Genomic DNA, 23,698 nt, shown 5'->3' on the forward strand with positions numbered 1-23,698 from the left:
CCCACAGTTGATTTCTTCACACAAAGCTGCTTGCTTATTGCAGCTTTAGTCTTCCCAGCCTGGTGCAGGTCTTCCACTTTGTTTCTGGTGTCCTTCAACAGCTCTTTGGTCTTGGCCATAGTGGAGTTTGGAGTGTGACTGTTTGAGGTTGTGGACAGGTGTCTTTTATACTGATAAGTTCAAACCGGTGCCATTAATGCAGGTCATGAATGGGAGGACAGAGGAGACTCTTAATGAAATTACAGGTCTGTGAGAGCCAGAAATCTTGCTTGTTCAAATACTTATTTTCCACCATAATTTTATAATAAATTCTTTGACATCAGACAAGGTGATTTTATGGATTTTTTTTTTCTCAGTATGTCTCATAGTTGAGGTATACCTATGGTGAAAATTACAGACCTCTCATCTTTTTAAGTGAGAGAACATGCACAATTGATGGCTAAATTGATGACTAAATACTTTTTTGCCCCACTGTATATAACTTGTATATGGTATTTTTCCACAGATTTGCAGTTCTCCTAGAGCTGGTGGACGGGGCTTCCCCCTCCCCCATCAATAGACCTGTATTGGCTTGTCTTGCAGACACAGGTCAAAGCTGATCTGATGAGTGTGGAAGAGGCTTAACAGGAGAAAGAAGCATTTTATTCTAAGATAAATTACATAATAGTATCTTTAAATATCAACATTACAGGTGTGGCTGCTACTCCCCCGTTTTCACTAAAAATTTTATGATTTAATGATTATACGCCTGTCCTCAGAACCTCCTTTTGTCTCTGTCCCGTTCCACAGTAGGTGCAGCCTTGGCGGCATCTACTCTGCTACTCGGGTGCAACATCAGGGGGGTCACTAGTCAGACTTCCCGGCGGCCACCTGCTCACTGTCTTAAAATGATCCAGTTTAAGATCAGGAAGCACATGCCATGGCCATAAGAACAGTGACTACTTCTGCGGCCAAACGGAACGGTCCCGCAACACACGGTCGTGGTAAATAGTTTGTAAAGCTCTGTCTTAACCATTTATTTCTGAAGTGTTAGTGAAGAGTGTCCCGTCTGCTAGAAACTCCTAATCACCTAATTTTTTAAACTTTAGGATCAATGTTAATGCTTTAGGGGGATTACAGGACTTAAAGCAACGTGGAGGTGAAATGTAATGTTGGAAATTACACAATTTAAATGGGCATTGTAAATTTGAATACACTTTGCACAGATCTATAGTACAAGTGTATACAAGAAACCTTGTAGTTTAATCTCCCATTTGCTAGTTAAAAAAAATAAATTGTGTGTGTCCCAAAACTATGCATGTCTAAAAACTGTCACTAACATGAAAAGTTTGGAAAGCTGTTCTAAGTTCTCACATCCCGAAAAAGTAAAATTAATGTTGTAAATGTAATTTTTTTAACCAATTTATGTGGAACAAACTTTCTTAAAAAGCAGAGATTACATTTTCAAGAAAAGGAAAAATTTTCTCTCTTCATTTTCACTAACATATGGTTTTTTCCACAAATGAAGGCAGAAGGTAGCAAACAAAATCTACCAGTAACATAAAATACATGTCAAGAAAAAAAAAACGCAAACACTTGGATAAGTTAGACCAATACAAAGAGTTATTACTAGAGATGAGCGAATTTACAGTAAATTCGATTTGTCACAAACTTCTCAGCTCGGCCGTTGATGACATCCTGCGTAAATTAGTTCAGCTTGCCGGTGCTCCGGTGGGCTGGAAAAGGTGGATACATTCCTAGGAAAGAGTCTCCTAGGACTGTATCCCCCTTTTCCAGCCCACCGGAGCACCTGAAAGCTGAACTAATTTATGCAGGAAAAGTCATCAACTGCCGAGCCGAGAAGTTCGTGACTAATCGAATTTACTGTAAATTCGCTCATCTCTAGTTATTACCACAAACTGAGAAAGGTCAGATTTGAAAAATGGGCTGTGGTCCTAAAGGCCAAAATTGGTTGTTCACGCAGCAAAATCCTGCCGGAATATATAGTGCACGGACATTTCGCTGCAGCAGAGTCGTATTGAATATAATGGGATTCTGCTGCACTGTTCCCATGGTGGAATTTCCGTGGCAGAAACATCTGGGTTCCTCCAGCTGTTGTAAAATTACAACTTTCAGCATGCCCGAATTGAGCATGCTGGGAGTTGTAGTTTTGCAACAGCTGTAGGCAGCCTGGTCTGGAAACACTGCTGTAGGCTGTCTATGTCATTTGCTAATTCATACCACCTCATTTCCCATTTGTGCCCCATCACAGCACCATAAACGCATGTGTGTAAGTAGGCATGAGTGTGTAAGTGTGCCAGCTAGGAAGCAGGAAGGGGTTTCCATCATATCTTATGGTAGAAATTTCTCTCCGGACTATGGCCGGCATTTATCATTGTAGGTGTAAGTGAAGCATTTATCATTGTAGGTGTAAGTGAAGCATTTATCATTGTAGGTGTAAGTGAAGCATTTTTCTACACTTTTTTTGTGTGCTGGTAATGTGTAGGAGTAACATATTTATTAGATGGTCACAGAGCATTTGATAAATTTTGTGCAGCTCAGATTTTCTGAAATTTCTCTCTTCACATACACCAAAAAGCCAAGCTAAGTCTGGGCTGGTGTCGTTTTAGAGACTTTTCAGTGGCTTTGCGCCTTGTTTGCGCCTTTTCACAAAAAGGTGCAGTTCGTAAAACCCTTCCATATCACTAGAGATGAGTGAACTTACAGTAAATTCGATTCGTCACGAACTTCTCAGCTCGGCAGTTGATGACTTTTCCTGCATAAATTAGTTCAGCTTTCCGGTGCTCCCGTGGGCTGGAAAAGGTGGATACAGTCCTAGGAGACTCTTTCCTAGGACTGTATCCACCTTTTCCAGACCACCGGAGCACCGGAAAGCTGAACTAATTTATGCAGGAAAAGTCATCAACTGCCGAGCCAAGAAGTTTGTGACGAATCGAATTTACTGTAAGTTCACTCATCTCTACATATCATGTCTATTGCCAAAATCAGTGGATTGCAACTCAAAATCAGGAAAAATGAATGAACAAAAAGGCACAAATAAACACTGCTTCCGCCTTTTTTTGCAACTTTTCTGGACAAAAAAAATCTAAACACTGAAATGTCGGCCTGTGTAGAAAAAAAAAAAAACACATCAAAAATGTAATTCCAAATACATAAAGAAAACAGTTCCTAACATGTTTCTATATTTATTGCTTATGCAACAGATGGGCTTATTTACAGACAAAACCCTCAATGTAAGGGAAAGTGATGTATTATATACAGAAAAACAGATGAAATAAAAACATTAGAAAAGATAAGAATGACAAAATAGGAGGGAACATAAATACTGTAACCAACAGAAAGTCAATCTCATAACTGCATTAGAAGGCAAGTCAGTCAGAGGAGTCCTCCAGGTGAAATAATGAAGGGCAAGAAATGCAGAGGAGGTCGACACGCTTCTGTATAAAACAACTGAGCATAATTTTATCTGTCAGACGTCTATCAACTGACGGATATTGAAAGCTTGGGAGATGTGATAAAATCTCCCCCAGCCCTACAGTCAGCCATGGTTATCTCCCCTTAACATCAATAACGCTATTCATGAGGCAAAGGAAAATTAATAAAAAATCTTGGTGCAGGGGGAGGAAAGGCAGGTGAAGCTGCCTCACTTGGGCTTTGTCTCAGCGTCTGTCACTTGGCGTATGAAGATAGCATCTTCGGGGTGTTCAATGTCATCCATTTCGTACATGTAGGAGGCAGCAATTGCCAGAGTGCTGCCGTCGTTGCTGAAGGCCAGGGACGCAATACTTGTAGGGTAGCGGTGGAACTGGCACAGACGCTTTTTGTTGAAAGGATCCCAAATATTAACAAAACCATCTGAGCCACCTGCAGATTGTAAGGAAAGAATATGTTACCACTTTTCTATCTGGTCAGCACCATTTACAAAAAGGCAATAATGTAGAAAATTCACCATGGGTTTGGTGGAGAAAGTATTTAAAAGGGGTACTCCGCTGCCCTGCTACTGGAGCTCCGCTCCCCAGTGTCCGGAAGTTTATTGTTCCTAACGCTGCACGCAGGCTTCAGTGTTCAGGGCTGCCCCTCGTGATGTCAGGCCCGCCCCTTCAACGAAAATCTATGGGAAGGGGGCGCGACGGCCGTCGCGCCCCCTTCCCTTAGACTTTCGTTGAGGGGGCGGGCATGACGTCATGAGGGGCGGTTCTGAACACTGAAGCCCGCAGGCAGTTTAGGAACTCCAGAAGCAGGGCAGCGGAGTGCCCCTTTAAATACTTTATTTTTATGCAAGGGGTGGAGGCACAAATTTAACTTCATTTCGACGTAAAGAATAAGGGGGGGGGGGGGAAATATTAAAAAGATGAAAAACCTGACCTGTGGCAAAGGTGTTGTGTAAACTGTGGAAGGACACTGCGTTCACAGGATAGATCTGCTCAATGTTGTTCTCCTTCAGCCGGTGACACTTAAAGGCATATTTCTTCTTCTGGACCTCCAAGCTTGGATCCAAATACTCAACAGCAACTCTTCCTTCAATAGAGCTTAACACGTAACCCTTCAATAAGCAAAGTTGTGAAAATGTTATGGATAGTTAAAAAAAAATTAAATAAAATAAAAAGCTCTGCAATTCAACAAAAATTATGTTTATAGAAATTAAGTAACATTTGCACATTTTGGTTTTATGGTCTGCCAAATTTCAGTCACAAAAACAGATTCATAAAATACTAAAGCAAAGAGGATCAGAGGGAATCTGTAAAAAATTTAGGGTGACCTAACCTGCAGAAAGATGCTAAGAGGGGCCATTACCATGAGCATTACAGCACCCTTAATATGGCACTCTAGTAATCCATTTATCTGTTACCTTAGGTTTTTAATATGCAAATGAGGCAATTTTTGGTGCACTAGGAGTTCCTTTACCCCTCAGTCAACCAATATGGCTGCCCGTTCCTCTAACAATGTGCTTCTTCATGAATACTGAGCCGCTCCCCTTTGCTGTGACTTAAGGCCACTGCAGATGAAGGGGGTTGGCTGAATATAGTTATCATTAGAGGAGCAGATGGACGTCTGTATCTGTTCATGGCAAAGGAATACTGCCACATAATGCAAAGTTATTTGAAGTAGTGACATGTATGGTGTTCATGCATCAGATGATGTCTATTACCTGCTTGTTGGGGAATGCACGGATACATCGGGTCTGGTACTTCAGACTGGATTCCCGTCTCTGTTGCACATAGCCCATGTTCCGGAGATCCCATACCAACACTCTTCGACCAGCAGTACCCACAATCAGCCTGTCTCCAGACACAGACAGCGTGTACACCTATGTACGAAAAGACACTTTAAAGGGTACTTGTTTCAAAACCTGCATATGTTATTGAGATTAACCCTTCAGAGTAGTGGCAAGAACTCTTCCTGCTGTTATTAAGTCTCTCAGAGTGCCCTCTATAGTTCACTCTCATTCTCTCCATTTATGGGGGCAGGACCAAGGCTGAGCTTTTTGGACAGGCAACTATGGAAGCAACTGTGTGTGTACTAGCAATCATAGCATAGAACATGACTTTCTCCTCTCTGCTATGCCATTGTAATGGTGAAGTTGACTAAAATAAATGGGCTGTTACTGTGCTAGTGATTAAAGGGGTACTCCGGTGAAAACTTTTTTCTTTTAAATCAACTGGTGGCAGAAAGTTAAACATATTTGTTAATTACTTCTATTAATTTACTTCTAAATGCTACAGAGGAAATTCCTTTCTTTTTGGAACACTGATGACATCACGAGCACAGTGCTCTCTGCTGACATCTCTGTCCATTTTAGCAACCATGCATAGCAGATGTATGCTAAGGGCAGCATGGTGGCTCAGTGGTTAGCAGTGCTGGGGACTTGGGTTCAAATCCCTCTAAGGACAACAATAAAGCGTTATTATTATTGTAATAACGTCAGCAGAGAGAACGGTGCTCGTGATGTCATCAGAGAGCATTCCAAAAAGAAAAGAATTTCCTCTGTAGTATTCAGCAGCTAATAAGTACAGGAAGGATTAAGATTTTTTAATAGAAGTAATTTACAAATATGTTTAACTTTCTGCCACCAGTTGATTTAAAAGAAAAAAAGGTTTTCACCAGAGTACCCCTTTAAGAGTACACTATTATAGATGGCATGTTACGGATACACTGTTTACAAGGTGCTATTTGAGCAGGAAAAAACAGCAGTCCCACAGCAAAGAAGAGGTTACACCAAGCACTGAGCTGTTACTAAAGACAAGATTGCAGAAAGGGGGAGGATAAATACAGAAAGGAAGAAAGGAATACATACAGATGAAGAACAGCAAAGAAGGGGTTACACTAAAGCACTGAAAAGACAATTTTTTAAATTTTTTTAGGGTAAAGAGTCACTTAGTAAAAGAAAGCGATTCACTAAAATGTTACAATTCATGTAAGTTAGCACAATGAAGGGAAGATGTTGAAAATATAGTGACCATGTAACAGTTGTTAGATTTTTTAAAAATCAACACAAACACCACAAACAAGGCCGGATGCTGTTCTAAGGATTGCAGATATCTAGCAAAATATATGGAGGGAGAGGGGGGTGTATTCACAGAACTTCAACATCTCTTACTAAGTTCCCACAAAAAGATAAATTAATCTGGAAACGGCGGCAGGGAGTTCGCTTGGAAATTAAGGTTCCCACATCTAACATCAAAACCAAGAAGTCCCAGCGCACCACAAGGTTTGATAAAAAGCAGCAAAGCATTGTGCAGTCATCAATTCACACTACAGTGTTCAAGCCTGGGCGCTGCGTTTACTAAAGAAAGTCAATTACTGAACTTGTCAAAGTTTCATCATCCATCCACGGAGCATGGCCGCACCGTTATATTATTAACATAGGCCAGCAGCGAGTATGGTGCCCCTGCCTCTATAGTCACACTGGAGGGGAGAGGATCAACAAAAAAAAAAAAGCAGATCAAAAAGTAAAGTGTTGTTGACAACACAGACAAGCAAAAATTCTATAATTGTGTAATTCTACTGCATCGGGGGCTCAAAAGGTACCCAAATGGAGCTGTAAGTCTGATTATATTATATATCTCTCTCTCTCAGGAAACTACTTGTGTAAAAGTTTTTATGTTAAATATAAAGATTTTTTTTTTGCATTTCTCCATTTAACTATTTTAAAGTATTCCTGAACTCTTGCAGTATTTATTTTGTTGAAGCATTCTGTCGTGTCTTTGATAGTAAGGAGGAGGCTGCTAGAAAGTGATCTGTAAAAAAAATACAGTGATAAATGACACTAGCAGTGTTTTGTTTTATTATTGTTCTGTTCTAATCTTTTAAAAAAGGTATAAATAAAGGAAAAAAAATAAAAAATAGATGATGCCAGTAGATAGCAAAGACAATAGGAGCTCAGCCTCCTCCACTCCTGAAAATCGATCTCTGTACAGGTCACAGAGCATGCTTACAAACATTGTATACAAAGAATCTGGAGATGTTCATTGGATCTTTGTCCATGGGGCGTGCTGTAAGCCATATCAATTAAAGCTTGTAAAAACAGCGCAAGCTATAATGTCCTAATTTAAAAAAAATATATACATTTACCACTAGAAAATATGGGGACAAGGTTTCTCCATGAAGAGTGTCAAATACGTGTGGAAGCCCATCAGCCATTCAGAAAGAACAAAAATTATGCACCCCACGGCTTTCTCCACATTCAGGGCATGCTGGGAGTTGTAGTTTTGCAACAGCTGGAGACACACCGTTTGGAAAACACTGGCAAAGGAGTGATAGATTTACTATAATTCAAGCAAGAAAATTGGCGCTAATTATAGAATAATTCTATGTCGGAATGTGGCACATGCACAATGAAATATGCATAAAATTTATTTGGAGGTGGGCGTACACTTAATTTTGGGGCATCTTACTAAGGTTTCTTTTGTTTTTTTTTTAATTAAGAACCAATTATTAAATGCCAGTCTTGATAAAAATCACGCTATATGCCTCCATATGAAATAGAAAGCGTAAAGTAGGATTTATTGATGCCTACAGGTGCCCTCATACTATGGTCATGTGCAATAGGCAGAGAACAATAAGTGGCTGAACCATCACAAGCAGTAAGTAATTTGGCTGCCATATCTACTGTATATACAAACCAGGAGGCTACAGAGCAGCTTTCCAGAAATACACTACAGCACAAGGAAAGGTTGAGAGCAAGCTATAGTCATGGGCGAACTGCAGGAAAATTATAAATGAATGCAGCGGCCCTAGCCACTTTAAACTAATGCCACAGGTATGACTGCTGCCACAATTACCAAGACATACAACTACCAAAGCACATGTGCAAAGGAAAGGAGGGGGGGAAACCGTTCTAATGAAACAATCTCACCGGGAATGCTAAATCTTCTTTACAAACTGGTGTCACACCTGGATTGGAAGTAGTCTTTCTAGCCACCAGTTTCATCAATCACCCCAAACCATCGTGTCAAGCTGCCGAGTGGGTGGACACATTTATCAGGAGAATGAAAGGAAAAAAGTAAAAAAAAACAGGAATGAAGAAACCTGACATGCCGGAGCCATCTGAGCCAATAGGTAGGCGGTTTCCCAGTGGCCGTCTATTATGTGCTGTCCTGTCAGCTATTCATCACCAGCTTTTACTGGCCACATACACCCATAAATCAAACCAAGAAACAATGCAATTATTCTGCTCCGCACAAAGGTCTTGCCAGGAGTAGATTCAGTCGTGATGGGGTAAAAATGACGGCCATTTAGATGGAGTGCAGGCCCCGTAATGATGGCTCCAAACTGGTCAGTATATTTAAGAGTAAGCACAGGCACAGAAGTGCTGTGTTGATTTAGTAGAAGGAAAAGCTTTCCTGCTTCATCTTGACACAGTAACTTAGCGGAAAATATGAAGGAGGAAAGGATGTAATAACTTAAATGCTGGCGCTATAATCTTATGTGAGGTCTGCGGGAGAAACAATTGGTTTTAGCCGAGCACTGAACCTACGCTTCACAAATACCGAAATATGATGGAAGGAATGTGGCAGAACTCGAGAAATAAGTTTACAAAAAAAAAAAAAAGAAGAAGATAAAGAGTGGCATAATGTAAAATCTTATATATGTCATAAAAAATAAAAAACCTTATCAGGCTGGGAAAACGTTCCAGCATTACAAGGCGTCCGCGGATCCCATAACTTCACCGTCTGGTCCCAACTACCCGTCACCATAACATTCACCTCGGGGCAGAATTCTACACATCGGATGGCAGCCTCATGGCTCCCAACCATCGTATCTGCAAAACAAACATTACAAAAAATTAATAAAAATCAATAAAGCCTCGGGGCCATGAAGTGTTGTTACTTTATAAAAGCTTAATACAGAATGTCAAAAGGAGAACTTCAATTAAAATACACTCTATCATACATTAAGTCTGTGTGTGACACACTGTTTCTCTATCCACAATCATATGATCACAGCATGCTATAGGGAACTGGCTGTGCTGAAAGCATTGTCACATTCGGTCACAAAAATAGCATTTGGGATAAATAGTGTTATGTCCTTATGGCTGTGTTTATATGGGAAAGAGATCTGCAGTAATGGTCACTTTTAACGTGAAATATAACAATACCCAATGCTATAGATAGAGCATACTGGAATAACACAAAAAACCAATATTCAATTATTAGAAAACAAAAAATACATCTTAGGGCCCGAGTCCATACAAGGCCTGTTATCTTCTAGTCTAGATAGTTATGGATCCAAGGCAAATGTAGTTTGTTGCCACCAGGGATCGACCGATTATCAGCCGATAATCACGATTTTGGGCATTATCGGTATCGGCAATTACCTAGCCGATAATGCCCCGCCCCCCGCACCGCGACCGCCACCCCCCGAACCGCGTCGCACCCCCCACCGTGATGCTGGGCGGTATACCGGTATGGATTTTTGCCCATACCGCTATACCGGTCGGGCCCCTCCCCAACCCTCGGGCAGCACGGGCGTCACTGCGCAGCGGCGTCTATGCAGCGTACTAGGCCGGAGCCTGCCCGGAGTGGAGAAGATGACCGCCGGAGAAGAAGGACAGCCCGGACCGGTTCACTCTTCACCCAGAATGCCGCCGGACACTACAGGAACGATGGATGGCCCGGACCACCCTGACAGGTAGGGGGAGAGAAGCGGGTGGTGGCGGCGGCCTATGGCCCCGCAAAAGCCACTGCAGATCATTGATTTAAAGCGCCCGCTTTAAATCAATGATCTGCAGCGGTGTCGCAGGGGGTTAAATAGCCGATAACTTATACCGGAATATCGGTATAAGTTATCGGCTATCGGCCCTAACCTGCACTGATTATCGGTATCGGCCCTAAAAAAACGATATCGGTCGATCCCTAGTTGCCACACTGGAGGCCATGTTCATACTGTAGAGCAGTGGTCTTCAACCTGCAGACCTCCAGATGTTGCAAAACTACAACTCCCAGCATGCTCGGACAGCCGTTGGCTGTCCGGGCATGCTGAGAGTTGTAGTTTTGCAACATCTGGAGGTCCGCAGGTTGAAGACCACTGCTGTAGAGCATATATGTTTAAACGCATGCAAAATGTGCTGACATGTATGACTTGGCGTACCCATAGAGTTTAAATGGCAAGTTGTTGTGCAAGTGTGTGTGTCTCTGATCAACTCCGCTATCCCTTATGATTAATTTTGTGTGTGATGGAATAATGTTTGTTTTCCCATTTAAAGCCATTTCTATATAATTAAAGGGGCAGAAAAAAAAAAAAAGGATAGGGGATAAGTGATTGATTGTGAGGAGATCTGCCTGATCACAGCACTTGGGTCTCTTAAGAACTCCGATAAAAAATCCATCATGGGGGAGCAGACCCCCGTGATCACACACTTCCCTATCCACAGGAAAAGGGGATAAGTTGCTTTTTGCTGGACTACCCCTTTAAAGGGGTTATCCAGGAAAAAAATTGATATATCAACTGGCTCGAGAAAATTAAACAGATTTGTAAATTACTTCTATTAAAAAATCTTAACTTCAGAAGCTCATAAGTACCTGAAGGATTGAGTTGTTCTTTTCTGTCTAAGTGCTCTCTGATGACACCTGTCTCGGGAAACGCCAAGTTTAGAAGAGGTTTGCTATGGGGATTTGCTTCTAAACTGGGCGTTTCCCGAGACAGGTGTCATCAGAGAGGACTTAGACAGGATAACCCCTTTAATGTAGTGTTTTCCAAACAGTGTGTCTCGAGCTTTTGCAACAGCTGGAGACACACTGTTTGGAAAACACTGAAATATTGTACCTTATTTTTCAGGCATGCGCAGGAAGAGGAATTGGACTGATTTGTACAACTTTTCTGACAAGGAAAAGACTACAAGAAAAACTTGTATGTGATAAGGTATATGTCTATATGTATAATAAATAAGACAAAAAAAGAAAAAAAAAAGACTGAAAAAAGAAAAAAAAAAAAAAGGTGAATAATAGAGATTAGCGGAATTTACAGTAAATTCGATTCATCACGAACTTCTCGGCTCGGCAGCTGATGACTTATCCTGCATAAATTAGTTCAGCTTTCAGGTGCTCCCGTGGGCTGGAAAAGGTGGATACAGTCCTAGGAGACTCTTTCCTAGGACTGTATCCACCTTTTCCAGCCCACCGGAGCACCTGAAAGCGAAACTAATTTATGCAGGATAAGACATCAACTGCCGAGCCGAGAAGTTCGTGACGAATCAAATTTACTGTAAATTCGCTCATCTCTAGTGAATAATGTAGCACTCATCTGTTTACTTCCTTTGGTATATGTTTTACATACACGCAAAACGTATATTAAAATGTGATGTGAACCCAGCAATTCAAAGAAAATGGTTTCAGTCCCTTTAAACCTAAAAGCGTACCTTATAAAGGAAGCACATTCTTGGAGCTGAGGACTCCTCAGTGCAGTCAGGAAATATTTAGTGACAAACTTTACAAGTGATGTGAAGATAAAAGTCCAGCATTAACATAGGGTACTAACACAGTCATGTTGACGCTCCCACCTACCTCCATCTGTATTTAAGTCATGCATTTTTAGCTGACGATCCAATCCTCCACTCCACACATGTGTAGGATCCTATAATACAAGGTAAACACTAAGTATAATTTAGCTGGTCAAAAACACAATAAATGATGAGCCTAGGAAACAGAAGATACGTACATAAAAAGCACAGTCCAGGACGGGACCAGCATGCTGGTACTTCAGCCTCATGGTGTTTGCAGGAACATCATAGAGGCGGACAGAAGAGTCCCAGGAGGAAACCAGTAAGAACTGGGAAGTGTTTGGGCTGAACTTGACCGCTGATATTCCATCCTCAGGGGCTTGATTTAGCTTAAATTCGTTGGAGCCAGTCATCTAAACCAGTAAAAAAACAAAGTATTTAGTAACAGGAATTTTTTTTTTTTATAGTATAGAACTACTTTGTGACTGGTGGGAACTAGAGGATTAAATGGGCACTGGTAGAGACAAAAACTTTTTATATGTTGTACATCTTGGCAAAACATTAACCTTTCTAACATACTTCAAAAGATTTTATTTCCTTTTTATAGAAATCATGGCTTCAAAAAAAAAAAAAAAAAAATTTTTAAATAAAAAAAAATAAAAAAACACACCATCCGGAACACAATCCTGTTGGCTGCAGAATCATCTTTGTCCACAGGCATAAAACAAAGTCCAGTAAGTGAAGGTGGGACTAGCACTCAGTGCTCACTCCAGTCCAATCAGACAAGCAGGAATGGGGGTAACAGTTCAGCCTGCAGTGATTGAATGAAGAGACCCAGCACTCAGTGAGGAAGAGGAGTCATGCAAGGACATGTCCGCTCAAAGCATAGAATGACAAGTGAGAAACAGAGTGTATTCTTGAGAAAAATATAGGTGCTAGACACAAAAATTATATGTACATGGTCAGGATTAGGTACTGAGTAGCACACACTTGAAAATGCTACAGCACTGATTTAGCCGTGTAACCCCGCTAGGGATCGACCGATATCGTTTTTTTTAGGGCAGATACCGATAATCGGTGCAGGTTAGGGCCGATAGCCGATAACTTATACTGGAATATCGGTATAAGTTATCGGCTATTTAACCCCCTGAGACACCGCTGCAGATCATTGATTTAAAGCAGGCGCTTTAAATCAATGATCTGCAGTGGCTTTTGCGGGGCCATAGGCCGCCGCCGCCACCACCCGCTTCTCTCCCCCTACCTGTCAGGGTGCTCCGGGCCATTCATCCATCGTTCCTGTTGTGTCCGGGGGCGTTCCGGGTGGAGGGTGGTCCGGGCTGTCCTTCTCCGGCGGGCCTCTTCTCCACTCCGGGCAGGCTCCGGCCTAGTACGCTGCATAGACGTCGCTGCGCAGTGACGTCCGTGCGCAGCGACGCACCTGACGTCACGGCGTAGCGGCGTCTATGCAGCGTACTAGGCCGGAGCCTGCCCGGAGTGGAGAAGAAGACCGTGGGAGAAGAAGGACAGCCCGGACCGGACCACCCTCCACCCGGAACGTCCCCGGACACTACATGAAGGAAGAATGGCCTGGACAACCCCCATTACGGGTAAGTTTAATTTTTTTATTCACTCGGAGGGTGGGGGAGGGGCCCGACTGGTATAGCGGTATGGGAAAAAATCCATACTGGTATACCGCCTAGCATCACGGTGGGGGGTGCGACGCGGTGCGGTGGGTCGGATGTGCGGTGCGGCGGGTCGAGGGGGTGGCGGTCGCGGTGCGGTGGGGGGGGTGGGGCATTATCGGCTTATCGGCAAGATAATTGCCGATACCGATAATGCCCAAAATCGTGATTATCGGCCGATAATATCGGCCATACCGATAATCGGTCGATCCCTAAACCCCGCCACCATTTTTTTTCTTCTATTCAACAGCACCCCTGACATGATGTGCAGTGAACTTCAGCAGGTCAAATTCATTTAAGGGATCAAATGATAGCTGTTGCCTGAAGAAGTCTATGGGGAGGGGAAAGAAAAGGAGGAGGGAACAGCTGCAAAGAGAGGCACAGACACACAAAGGACACATGTGGCAACATTTTGTGCTGCATGCAGATTTTGCTGCTGATTCGCTGCAATCTTAAAGCCTATACACCAATGTCTCCCGACAAAAGTGCCTCCATTTGTTGCAAAACTACAAATTCCAGCATTCCCTGACAGCCAAAGGCTGTTTTGCAACATCTAGGAGGTCCACAGTAAGGAGACCACCGATATATGTAGGTGGTGGTCTCTCCCCGGGAAGGATGGGACAGGTTTGATTTCTACACTTGCATTCCTTTTGGTTTTGGGAGAGATAAGCTGTCTCCAGGGATGTCTGGTCGCATGTGTACATGGAGATCATTCAGGCGAACGAGTGTTTGGTCAACAGCTACCTAAAAGATGTTCCCAGCTGTAGACCCCATGCAATATTTAGGAAATCAAAAAATAGCAGAAAATTCAATTGGCATTGCTGCCAGATCCTGGGTGTGAAGTGCTCCAACCTCCCCTACACCTGTATAGTAGTGGCAGTGTCACCTGCTGTGGCTTGCTTCTATGGCGGTGCACAGACTTGTGATTAAACCAAAGTGTCCAACAGAGCTTGGGTTTGACAGAATGCGTGATGCAGGTGCGGAACAAACAACCGCACGAGCGTTCGTGCGGTTGTTTGTTGAGCACCTGCATCACGCATTCTGTCAAATCCACGCTGCTGTATGAATAAAGAAGCTTGAAACGCAAGTTTGGTGAGCTGCCGTCTTTTATTCTCCACACAAGTAATATTTAGGAAATAAAACATCATTGCCTCTTGAGTAGGGATCGACCGATTATCGGTATGGCCAATATTATCGGCCGATAATCACGATTTTGGGCATTATCGATATCGGCAATCACCTTGCCGATAAGCCGATAATGCCCCGCCCCCCACCGCACAGCGACCTATGCTGCGTTACTAGGCCGGAGCCTGCCCGGAGTGGAGAAGATGACCCCCGGAGAAAAAGGACAGCCCTGACAGGTGCACCCTCCATCCGGAATGCCGCCGGACACTACAGGAAGGAAGGAAGGATGGCCCGGACCACCCTGACAGGTAGGGGGAGAGAAGCGGGTGGTGGCGGTGGCCTATGGCACCGCAAAAGCCACTGCAGTGCATTGATTTAAAGCGCCCGCTTTAACCCGATAACGACCATGGACGTCTATACTCGTCCAATGGCCGTTACCGAGGTATGACACGGGCTCCCGACTCGAGGCCGCGTCATACCGGCCAGCCCCCAGCTGGGGGCCGGCGTTAATAGCAGACATGCGGCGATCGCCGCGGCCGGCTATTAACCCTTTAGATCGCCGCTGTCAAAGTTGACAGCGGCGTCTAAAGGTGCCTGTATCCAGTCCCTGGTGGTCCAGTGGGGTGGATCGCTCCCCCGCAGCGCGATCGCGGGGGAGCGATCCACTACTGAGGTAGCCTGAGGGCTTACCTCTCCTCCTGTGTCGGCTCCGGCTCTCTGAATGATAAAGCCTGGCAGGACCAGGCTTTATCAATCGAGCGCAGAGCACACAGATGAATGTGATTGTATGCAATCCCATTCATCTGTATGAGGAATCAAATGATTCCTCCTAAAAGTCCCCTAAGGGGACTAAAAGTGTAAAAAAAAAAGTTTAAAAAAAGTTTAAAAACACACACATTAACCCCTTCTTTATTAAAAGTTTAAATCACCCCCCTTTTCCCAAATTCCATATTAAAAATATGTAATCATAATAAAAATAAACATATGTAGTATCGTCGCGTGCGTAAATGTCTGAACTATAAAAATATATAATTAATTAAACCGCACGGTCAATGGCGTACACGCAAAAAAATTCCAAAGTCCAAAATAGCGTATTTTTGGTCACTTTTCATACCATAAAAAAAAGGAATAAAAAGCGATCAAGAAGTCCAATCAAAATAAAAATGGTACCGATTAAAACTTCAGATCACGGCGCAAAAAATGAGCCCTCAAACCGCCCTGTACGTGGAAAAAAAAAAAAAGTTATAGGGGTCAGAAAAGGACAATTTTAAATGTATAAATTTTCCTGCATGTAGTTATGATTTTTTCCAGAAGTGCGACAAAATCAAACCTATATAAGTAGGGTATCATTTTAACCGTATGGACCTACAGAATAAAGATAAAGTGTAATTTTTACCGAAAAATGTACTGCCTAGAAACAGAAGCCCCCAAAATTTACAAAATGGTGTTTTTTCTTCAATTTTGTCGCACAATGATTTTTTTTTCTGTTTCGCCATAAATGTTTGTGTAAAATGACTCATGTCATTCCAAAGCAGAATTGGTGGCGCAAAAAATAAGCCCTCATATGGATTTTTAGGTGCAAAATTGAAAGGGTTATGATTTTTAAAAGGTGAGGAGGAAAAAACGAAAGTGTAAAAACAGAAAAATGCTTGGTCCTTAAGGGGTTAAATCAATGACCTGCAGCGGTGTCGAGGGGGGATAAATAGCCGATAACTTATACCGGAATATCGGTATAAGTTATCGGCTATCGGCCCTAACCTCCACCGATTATCGGTATCGGCCCTAAAAAAAACGATATCGGTCGATCCCTAATCTTGAGCACAAGCAATAACCCAACAAAACACAAAATCCTGATTTCAAACAGTTTCTCTCTACAAATGAGAAGGCATTACTGTGATAGACAGCCGTGCTATGATAGTTTGATCAGCAGATTGCTTCTCTGAATGATACAAGTTATCACTGTGACTCCTGTAATAGGGGCTGCTCTGGTGGCAACTATATTAATAACGGAGCAGGAATGTCTTCCTTGTAACGAGATCTGTCACTAATTACTAAGGATTTTAACCTCCTAAATTACCAGAAACTAAGATTGGTTTAAACAAGACATATGTCTTTAATAAGCCCAGGCCTCTATGAAGCCTCTAATACAATAAAAAGAAGGTCCACTAACCAACTCATTTCCTCTCGGATCAATAAAGTAATTATATACTACAGACGTTTAAATAAGAATATGCCAGTGGCTTCAAGCAAATTTAATTTCACAGATTCTCCTCCACAGAACAGCCTGCGCACACAGGCCCGGCTCAATTACCCGGCTTCTGGTCCAGGGATCTGCGGGTAATTGCCATGTACAGCCACACAGCCGGATTACATCAAAGGCTTCAGCCAGAAACACACAGGTGCACAGAAGGGGAGACCGAATTCCACTATGTACCCCCATCACTCAGTGAAGACCATGATCACCAGCAACTACTGAACACCACATCCCACCCCGCAAAATAACATCATTTAAATGTCAGAATCAAAAACTTTTGATGTACATATTGGAAATATATTAATATTTCTAATATACTTATTAAAAAAATAAAATTTTTATAGAAATAATGGCTTAAAGCACAACTGTGCAACATCAAATCTGGGCCATATAACCTTCATACAGCCTCTGTACTGTGTGCAGATTGTGTATTAGGCAGCGTTTTTACCTTCTGTCTGCCGTCCTTTATTACCCCAAAAAACAGTTTTTATGGAAGCCGCACACAGTCAGATAGGTGTGGCCGGGGTCCACAATGCCCCGCCACCACTCCTATCCCCTGCATGTCAACGCTGGGACCGCTGTGTGATTGATACACAGGTCCCAGCGCACGCGCCCCTTCGTGCGCCCCACGGCTGTGTGCGGATGTGATCAAAACTGTTTTTTGGGGGGTAATAAAGGACGACAGACAGAAAGTAAATACACTGCCTAATACACAATCTGCACACAGTACAAAGGCTGTGTGTAGGTTATTTGGCCCAGATTTGATGACAGTTGCGCTTTAAAAAAATAAAAAAGTCTGTCTTATCTGTCTATCAGACTGCAGCATGAAAACAAAGAGGAGGGGGTTACAGAGCAGCCTGCAGTGATCGGATGACAAGATCCCTCTGTCTCTCTCCTGTAGCACCCCGCAACTATCGCGGGGTGCTGCTGCTTACCTGGGCAGCCGGGGGTCTTTACTAGGACCCCCAGGTCTTCCCCGGTTATTGCCTGATAGGACGTGCCTGAGGCCAACATAGAAGGAATAAGATGGCAACTCACTTGCGTGTGAACAGCTTTATTCCACGAGATTAGGTGCATGCAGGTGCGTACAAACAGAGCAACGTTTCGCCAAGTGCTTCTTCCGAAAGCAATACCCGAGTCTGTATGTTTCCAAGCAGGATCTTGCGGTAGCATTTATTTTGGGAGGCTTGTTTGTACATGAGTAGTGCCAGCAATCCTCCCTGTTTGGACGTCCTGATATGCTGCCTGCTAGTGTAAAACTGGCAGACAGAATATAACTGCAATGCTTTGGAATACTAAGTATTCCAAAGCATTAAAAAAAGTGTAAAAAATATATAAAATAAATAAAAGTGTAAAAAAATTAAGTGTAAAGACAAATGTAAAAAATGTAAAAAAGTGTAAAAATAATAACATTAATTAAATAAATATAATCAAAAATAAAAATTAATAATGTGTAGGATCACAGGGCGCACATCCGCAGCATATTACATGCTGCGGATGCCCGCCAGCAATCACGATAAAGAGCTCCCTGCTTCGGCTAGGTAGCTTTGTGTGTCCACTCATAGCGGCGGATTTCCCGCCGGCAGTCATGAGCGGACACACTGAGCTACCCAGCCGCAGCAGTGATCTCGCCCCTTGTGACTGCTGCCGGGGGCATCCGCGGTGTGACATAAGCTGTGGATGTGCTCTGTGCCCCGTTCATACTGCGTTTGTGCAGTGTTAGAAGTATCCTTCAGCATAAAGTCAAAAAGAGTGATGCTGACGTATACTGTAGCAGCTCCATTCATTTCTGAATGAGTGCTACAGTATACATTGGCATTCCTTTTTTGACATGACAACGGACACCTATACTGCAGAAACGCAGTATGAATGTCAGGGATCGACCGATTAACGGTTTGGCCGATAATCACGATTTTGGGCATTATCGGTATCGGGAATTACCTTGCCGATAAGCCGATAATGCCCCGCACCGCCCGCACCGCACCGCGACCGGGTTCCCGGGGCCCACGCTACTTCTGGCTCCTGCTGCGTCCTGCGTTACGCTGTGCGCAATGACGAGTGACGTGCGCGACGTGACGTCACCGTCAGTGCGCACAGTGACAGCTCAGGAGGACGCCACCGGAGCCAGATGTAGAGTGGACCCCGGGAACAGGTAATTATAAAACCGGGGATGGGGGAGGCAATGGGGCCAGGGCGTAGCGGTGGGGGGTGTGACGCGGTGCGGCGGGTGGTCAGTCGCGGTGCGGCGGCGGTGATCGGACTCAGGACCCCCAGACAGGCAGGGGGAGAGAAGCGTGTGGCGGCGGCGGCCTATGGCACCGCAAAAGCCACTGCAGTGCACTGATTTAAAGCGCCCGCTTTAAATCAATGATCTGCAGCGGTGTCGTGGGGGGATAAATAGCCGATAACTTATACCGGAATATCGGTATAAGTTATCGGCTATCGGCCCAAAAAAAAAAACGATATCGGTCGATCCCTAATGAATGGGGACTATTCATATAATGATGCCCTGAAAGCCAAAGGGGGCTCCTCTCCTTCTTGGTCCTACCAGGCGGTCAGGCAACCAGATATAGCCTAAGTAGGGGTACTGCCCAGCCCGAAACAAACAGGGTGATAAAATATGGGGCGTATTTCCTCCATTTCAAAGCGACTTACCAAAAGGATGTCCTACAAATAAAGAATTTGTGGGAGAAAAAGCTCATTTCTATTTTTTCCACTGACTTTGAAATAATTCTAGCCACACAATAAGGGCTCAACGTACTCACTTTTGCCCTAGGTGAATACTTTAGGGGGCGTAGTTTCGAAAAAGGGGTCACATCTGGGGGTGCGGTATTGTTCTGACAGCTAGAATGCTTTGCAAGTTGAAGTGCGGCCCATAATTTGTATAATGATATCCTGAAAGCCAAATGGGGCTCCTCTCCTTTTGGGTCCCACCATGTGGCCATGCAACCAAATATGGTCTAAGCGGGGGGTATTACCGAACACGGGTAAAACAGCGTAATAAAATATGGGGCGCATTTTCTACTTTTCAGATGCAATATACCAAAAAATATGTCCCACAAATGATGCAATTGTCAAAAAAAAAAGAAAATTAAAAATGTTTCCACTGATTTTGTATCCATTCCAGCCACACAAAAAAGGACTCAAAGTACTCCCTTTTGGTCTAGATGAATACTTTGGGGGGTGTAGTTTCCAAAATGGGGTCACTTGTGGGGGTTCTGTATGATTCTGGCAGCTAAAACCCTTTGCAGACATGAAGTGCAGCCTACAATCCATTCGGCCTAAAATGATGCCCTGAAAGCCAAATGGCGCTCCTCTCCTTCTGGGTCCTACCACACCGCCAAGGAACCAAATATGGCCTAAGCGGGGATATTTCCAAACACGGGCCGAGCAGCTTAATAAAATATAGGGTGCATTTCTTGCAATATCAGAAGTGATATACAAAAAATATGTCCCACAAATGATGTATTTGTGAAAAATTGCAAATTTCGAATTTTTAACACTGACTTTGTAATAATTCCTGCCAAAAAACTATGGTGTTAAAATACTCATTGTACCCCCTAGCGAATACCTTGAAGGGTCTAGTTTTTAAAATGGGGTCATTTGGGGGGGGTGTTCCTATGTTCTACCACCTTCAAATTTCTGCAAACCTTGCATAGCACATAAGAAAAGATTTACTTTTCAAATTTTCTAAATTTCAAGTTAAATTGTTAGGCTTCTAATTAATTTTAAATGTGAATTAAAAACAAAAAAAAATGCTGTCAAAATAAAGTAGACATCTGAAAGTATAAGTTTCATAAACTATTTGGTCAGTAAGTATAAATATATGCAACCTATTAGTGTTAAAATAGCAAAAAAGCTTAATTTTTCTTAAAACTTCACGATTTTTTTGCATTGTAAAAAAAAAAAAACTACAAATGATATCGGCAACTTTTACTATGTACATGAAGGACAACTTGTGACAAAAAAACAGTGTCAGAATTATTGTGATTGACAAAACGTTACCAGCGTTATTCTCTAATAAAGACAGACATCCCCGATTTGAAAAAACAGGCCTGGTCTTTCAGGAGCGTACAGGTTTATTTGTGTTGGTCCTTAAGGGGTTAAAGTCCCCTATTTTTATCACAATAATGGCCAGAACAAAGAGAAGATGGCTCCATCCAGTGAAGGAAGACCTAAACGCAGTATGAACCAAGTCTAACTGCAGTCTGGATACAGCTTTAACACATCAGGTAAAAACTGCACAATGTAAGAGCAGCCTGAGGTGGCTCTAAGGGCCCGTTCACGCTGTGGCCGATAATTTCGGCAGAATGTCCACAGTGTAAACAAGCCCTCACACTGAAGTTTTTGCAGGAGTTTTGAAGCCAAAACCTGGCATGGATCATAATAATTATTTTTCTACTCTCTCTTGATCCACTCCTGGTGTAGAATAGACTTAAAGGGAACCAATCATCAGATTTTACCCTATATAACGCTTGGCAAAGCATTATATAGGGTAAAATCTTTATTTTCCCCATTCCCGGGGGACGCTCCTGCCCCCAGGGATGGTGAAGATATGAAGTTATAAACCAGTCACCGCCGCCACCGTAAGTAGTCACCTGGGCGGGGAGCTCTTCTCATCTACTCCCGTTCTTCGGCCGGGAGCGACGCCCCCTCCGCTTGATTGATGGGCCGCATCATCACTCTGCTCCGTCTGTTCAGCGAGCGGAACAATGACACTGCCCATCAATCAAGCGGAGGGGGCGTCGCTCCTGGCCGAAGAACGGGAGTAGATGAGAAGAGCTCCCCGCCCAGGTGACTACTTACGGCGGCGGCGGCGGTGACTAGTTTATAACTTCATATCTTCACCATCCCTGGGGGCAGGAGCGTCCCCCGGGGAAGGTGAAAATAAAGATTTTACCCTATATAACGCTTTACCAAGCGTTATATAGGGTAAAATCTGATGATTGGTTCCCCTTAAAGGAGTAGTGCAGAGAAAAATAACTTACCCCCTATCCATAGCAGCATCTGTTCTTTACGATTAGGAAGGGAAACTGATATGATGCAGTTAAAAACCCTCAACACAATTGCGGTTCCACCCTAATAGATTTAGGATCTAAGGGGAAGATTTATCAAAACCTGTGTAGAGGAAGAGAGGTGCAGTTGCCCATAGCAACCAATCAGATCGCTTCTTCAATTTTTCAGAGGCCATTTTACAAATTAAAGCATCGGTGTGATTGGTTGCTATGGGCAACTGCCCCAATCATCCTCTGTGTAAACTTAGATACGCAGATACAAAGCCGCGTTCACACTTTACAACGGCATCTGTGATGCATGCTATGAGTTGTAGTTTTGCAACAGCTGGAGGCACCCTGGTTGGAAAACACTGCGTAGAGGGTGTTCAAACTGCTGAATTTATAAGAGTACTCTGGTGCAGAGTATTCCTGCTCCGTCCTGCAAAAAAATAAAAAAAATAAACCATCTCTCACCTTCCTGGGTTCCCGCGGAGCGTCGCTACAGCTGATCGGTCCTCCGGTCCATCTTCTTCATACTTCCGTGTGAACGAATCGTCACATGGTGCTCAGCCTATTATGGGCAGAGACAGAACATCGCGGCAGCCGGCAATAGGCTGAGCGCCATGTGACGCTTCGTTCACACGGAAGTATGAAGAAGATGGACCGGAGGACCGATCAGCTGTAGTGACGCTCCGCGGGAACCCAGGAACGTGAGTGATTATTTTTATTTTTTTCCAGCCTGGACAGGACGGAGCAGGAATACTCGGCACCAGAGTACTCCTTTATGGAAATTTTGCATCAGTCGCCCAGTGATCTCAATGGAATTCTGCTGTTCTGCTGCGCAGTTCACACATAGAAAGTTCACAAGTTCTGTAGAAAATTAAGAAAGTTCAATCTTCTGGCGGAATCCAACACAATGCTGCAGTAAATGGGATGGTACCTACCTATGTGGACATTAGGCGCCGCTTCTGGTATTTCTCTAGTGTGAACAAGACCTTATCAGGCTGTCTAAAAGATTGTTGCCCATAGCAACCAAAGCTCAGCTTTCATTACATCTTATCAGGGGTCTTCAACCTGCGGACCTCCAGATGTTGCAAAACTACAATTCCCAGAATGCCCGGACAGCCAACGGCTGTCCGGGCATTCTGGGAGTTGTAGTTTTGGAACATCTGGAGGTCCGCAGGTTGAAGACCACTGTCTGGAAAATGAAAACTGAGCTGTGATTGGTTGCTATAGGCAACAGCACCTCTTTAGACTGCTTTACATGTTTTCCTTAAACTTTGGCTGCTGAAGCAAAACTACAACTCCAAGGCTTCGGCTCTCAGTTTATGCTGAGAGTTGTAGTTTTGGATAGGTAGAAGTTCAATGGTGTGCAATACAAGAGACACCATGCACAGCCGCCAATAATAACCGCACATGTCCCAGTCAGGAGCGGACACAGAGGAGCCAGAGCCGCACTCTTCACCACAAACCCCCCCGGTCCACCGCCCGGACACCCGCTCCTCATTCCGCACTCAGCTCCCCGCCACTCACCGTGTTCTTTCTTTATTTTTCCCGGCCACTCTTCCCTGTCTCCGTTTCAAACCGCCACCATTCACTCTCTCCAGTGACCTCTCACCAACGAGCCTTCTGATTGGCCGGTTTGAAAAAGTATCCTCATCGGTCATTGGCTGAAAGGTGGATTCCTACAGGAAGTGAGCGTTTC

The 23,698-nt window shown here is 43.6% G+C and overlaps 1 protein-coding gene across 1 annotated transcript; it reads right to left on the reverse strand.

Annotated features, from left to right (window-relative positions):
• Positions 1 to 3,151: 3,151 nt before the first annotated feature.
• On the reverse strand, positions 3,152 to 23,685 carry BUB3 (BUB3 mitotic checkpoint protein). The gene is made up of 7 exons (XM_056530067.1): positions 23,527 to 23,685; positions 12,157 to 12,351; positions 12,003 to 12,072; positions 9,111 to 9,262; positions 5,150 to 5,308; positions 4,366 to 4,543; positions 3,152 to 3,864 (listed from the first exon to the last, which is right to left on the reverse strand). Exons 2-7 carry the CDS (start codon positions 12,349 to 12,351, stop codon positions 3,644 to 3,646), a joined length of 975 nt encoding a protein of 324 aa, XP_056386042.1. The 5' UTR covers positions 23,527 to 23,685; the 3' UTR covers positions 3,152 to 3,643.
• Between the last annotated feature and the right edge of the window lie 13 nt (positions 23,686 to 23,698).

The sequence above is a fragment of the Hyla sarda genome, chromosome 7 (assembly GCF_029499605.1).
Source record: "Hyla sarda isolate aHylSar1 chromosome 7, aHylSar1.hap1, whole genome shotgun sequence".
NCBI lineage: Eukaryota > Metazoa > Chordata > Amphibia > Anura > Hylidae > Hyla > Hyla sarda.

Coding starts and splice junctions, on each gene's coding strand:
- BUB3 (XM_056530067.1), bottom strand. CDS start 12,351: ATGACTGGCTCCAACGAATTTAAGCTAAATCAAGCCCCTGAGGATGGA. Junction 4,544..5,149: donor GTGCATTCCCCAACAAGCAG/GTAATAGACATC, acceptor TGCTTATTGAAG/GGTTACGTGTTAAGCTCTAT. Junction 3,865..4,365: donor ACACAACACCTTTGCCACAG/GTCAGGTTTTTC, acceptor TACAATCTGCAG/GTGGCTCAGATGGTTTTGTT.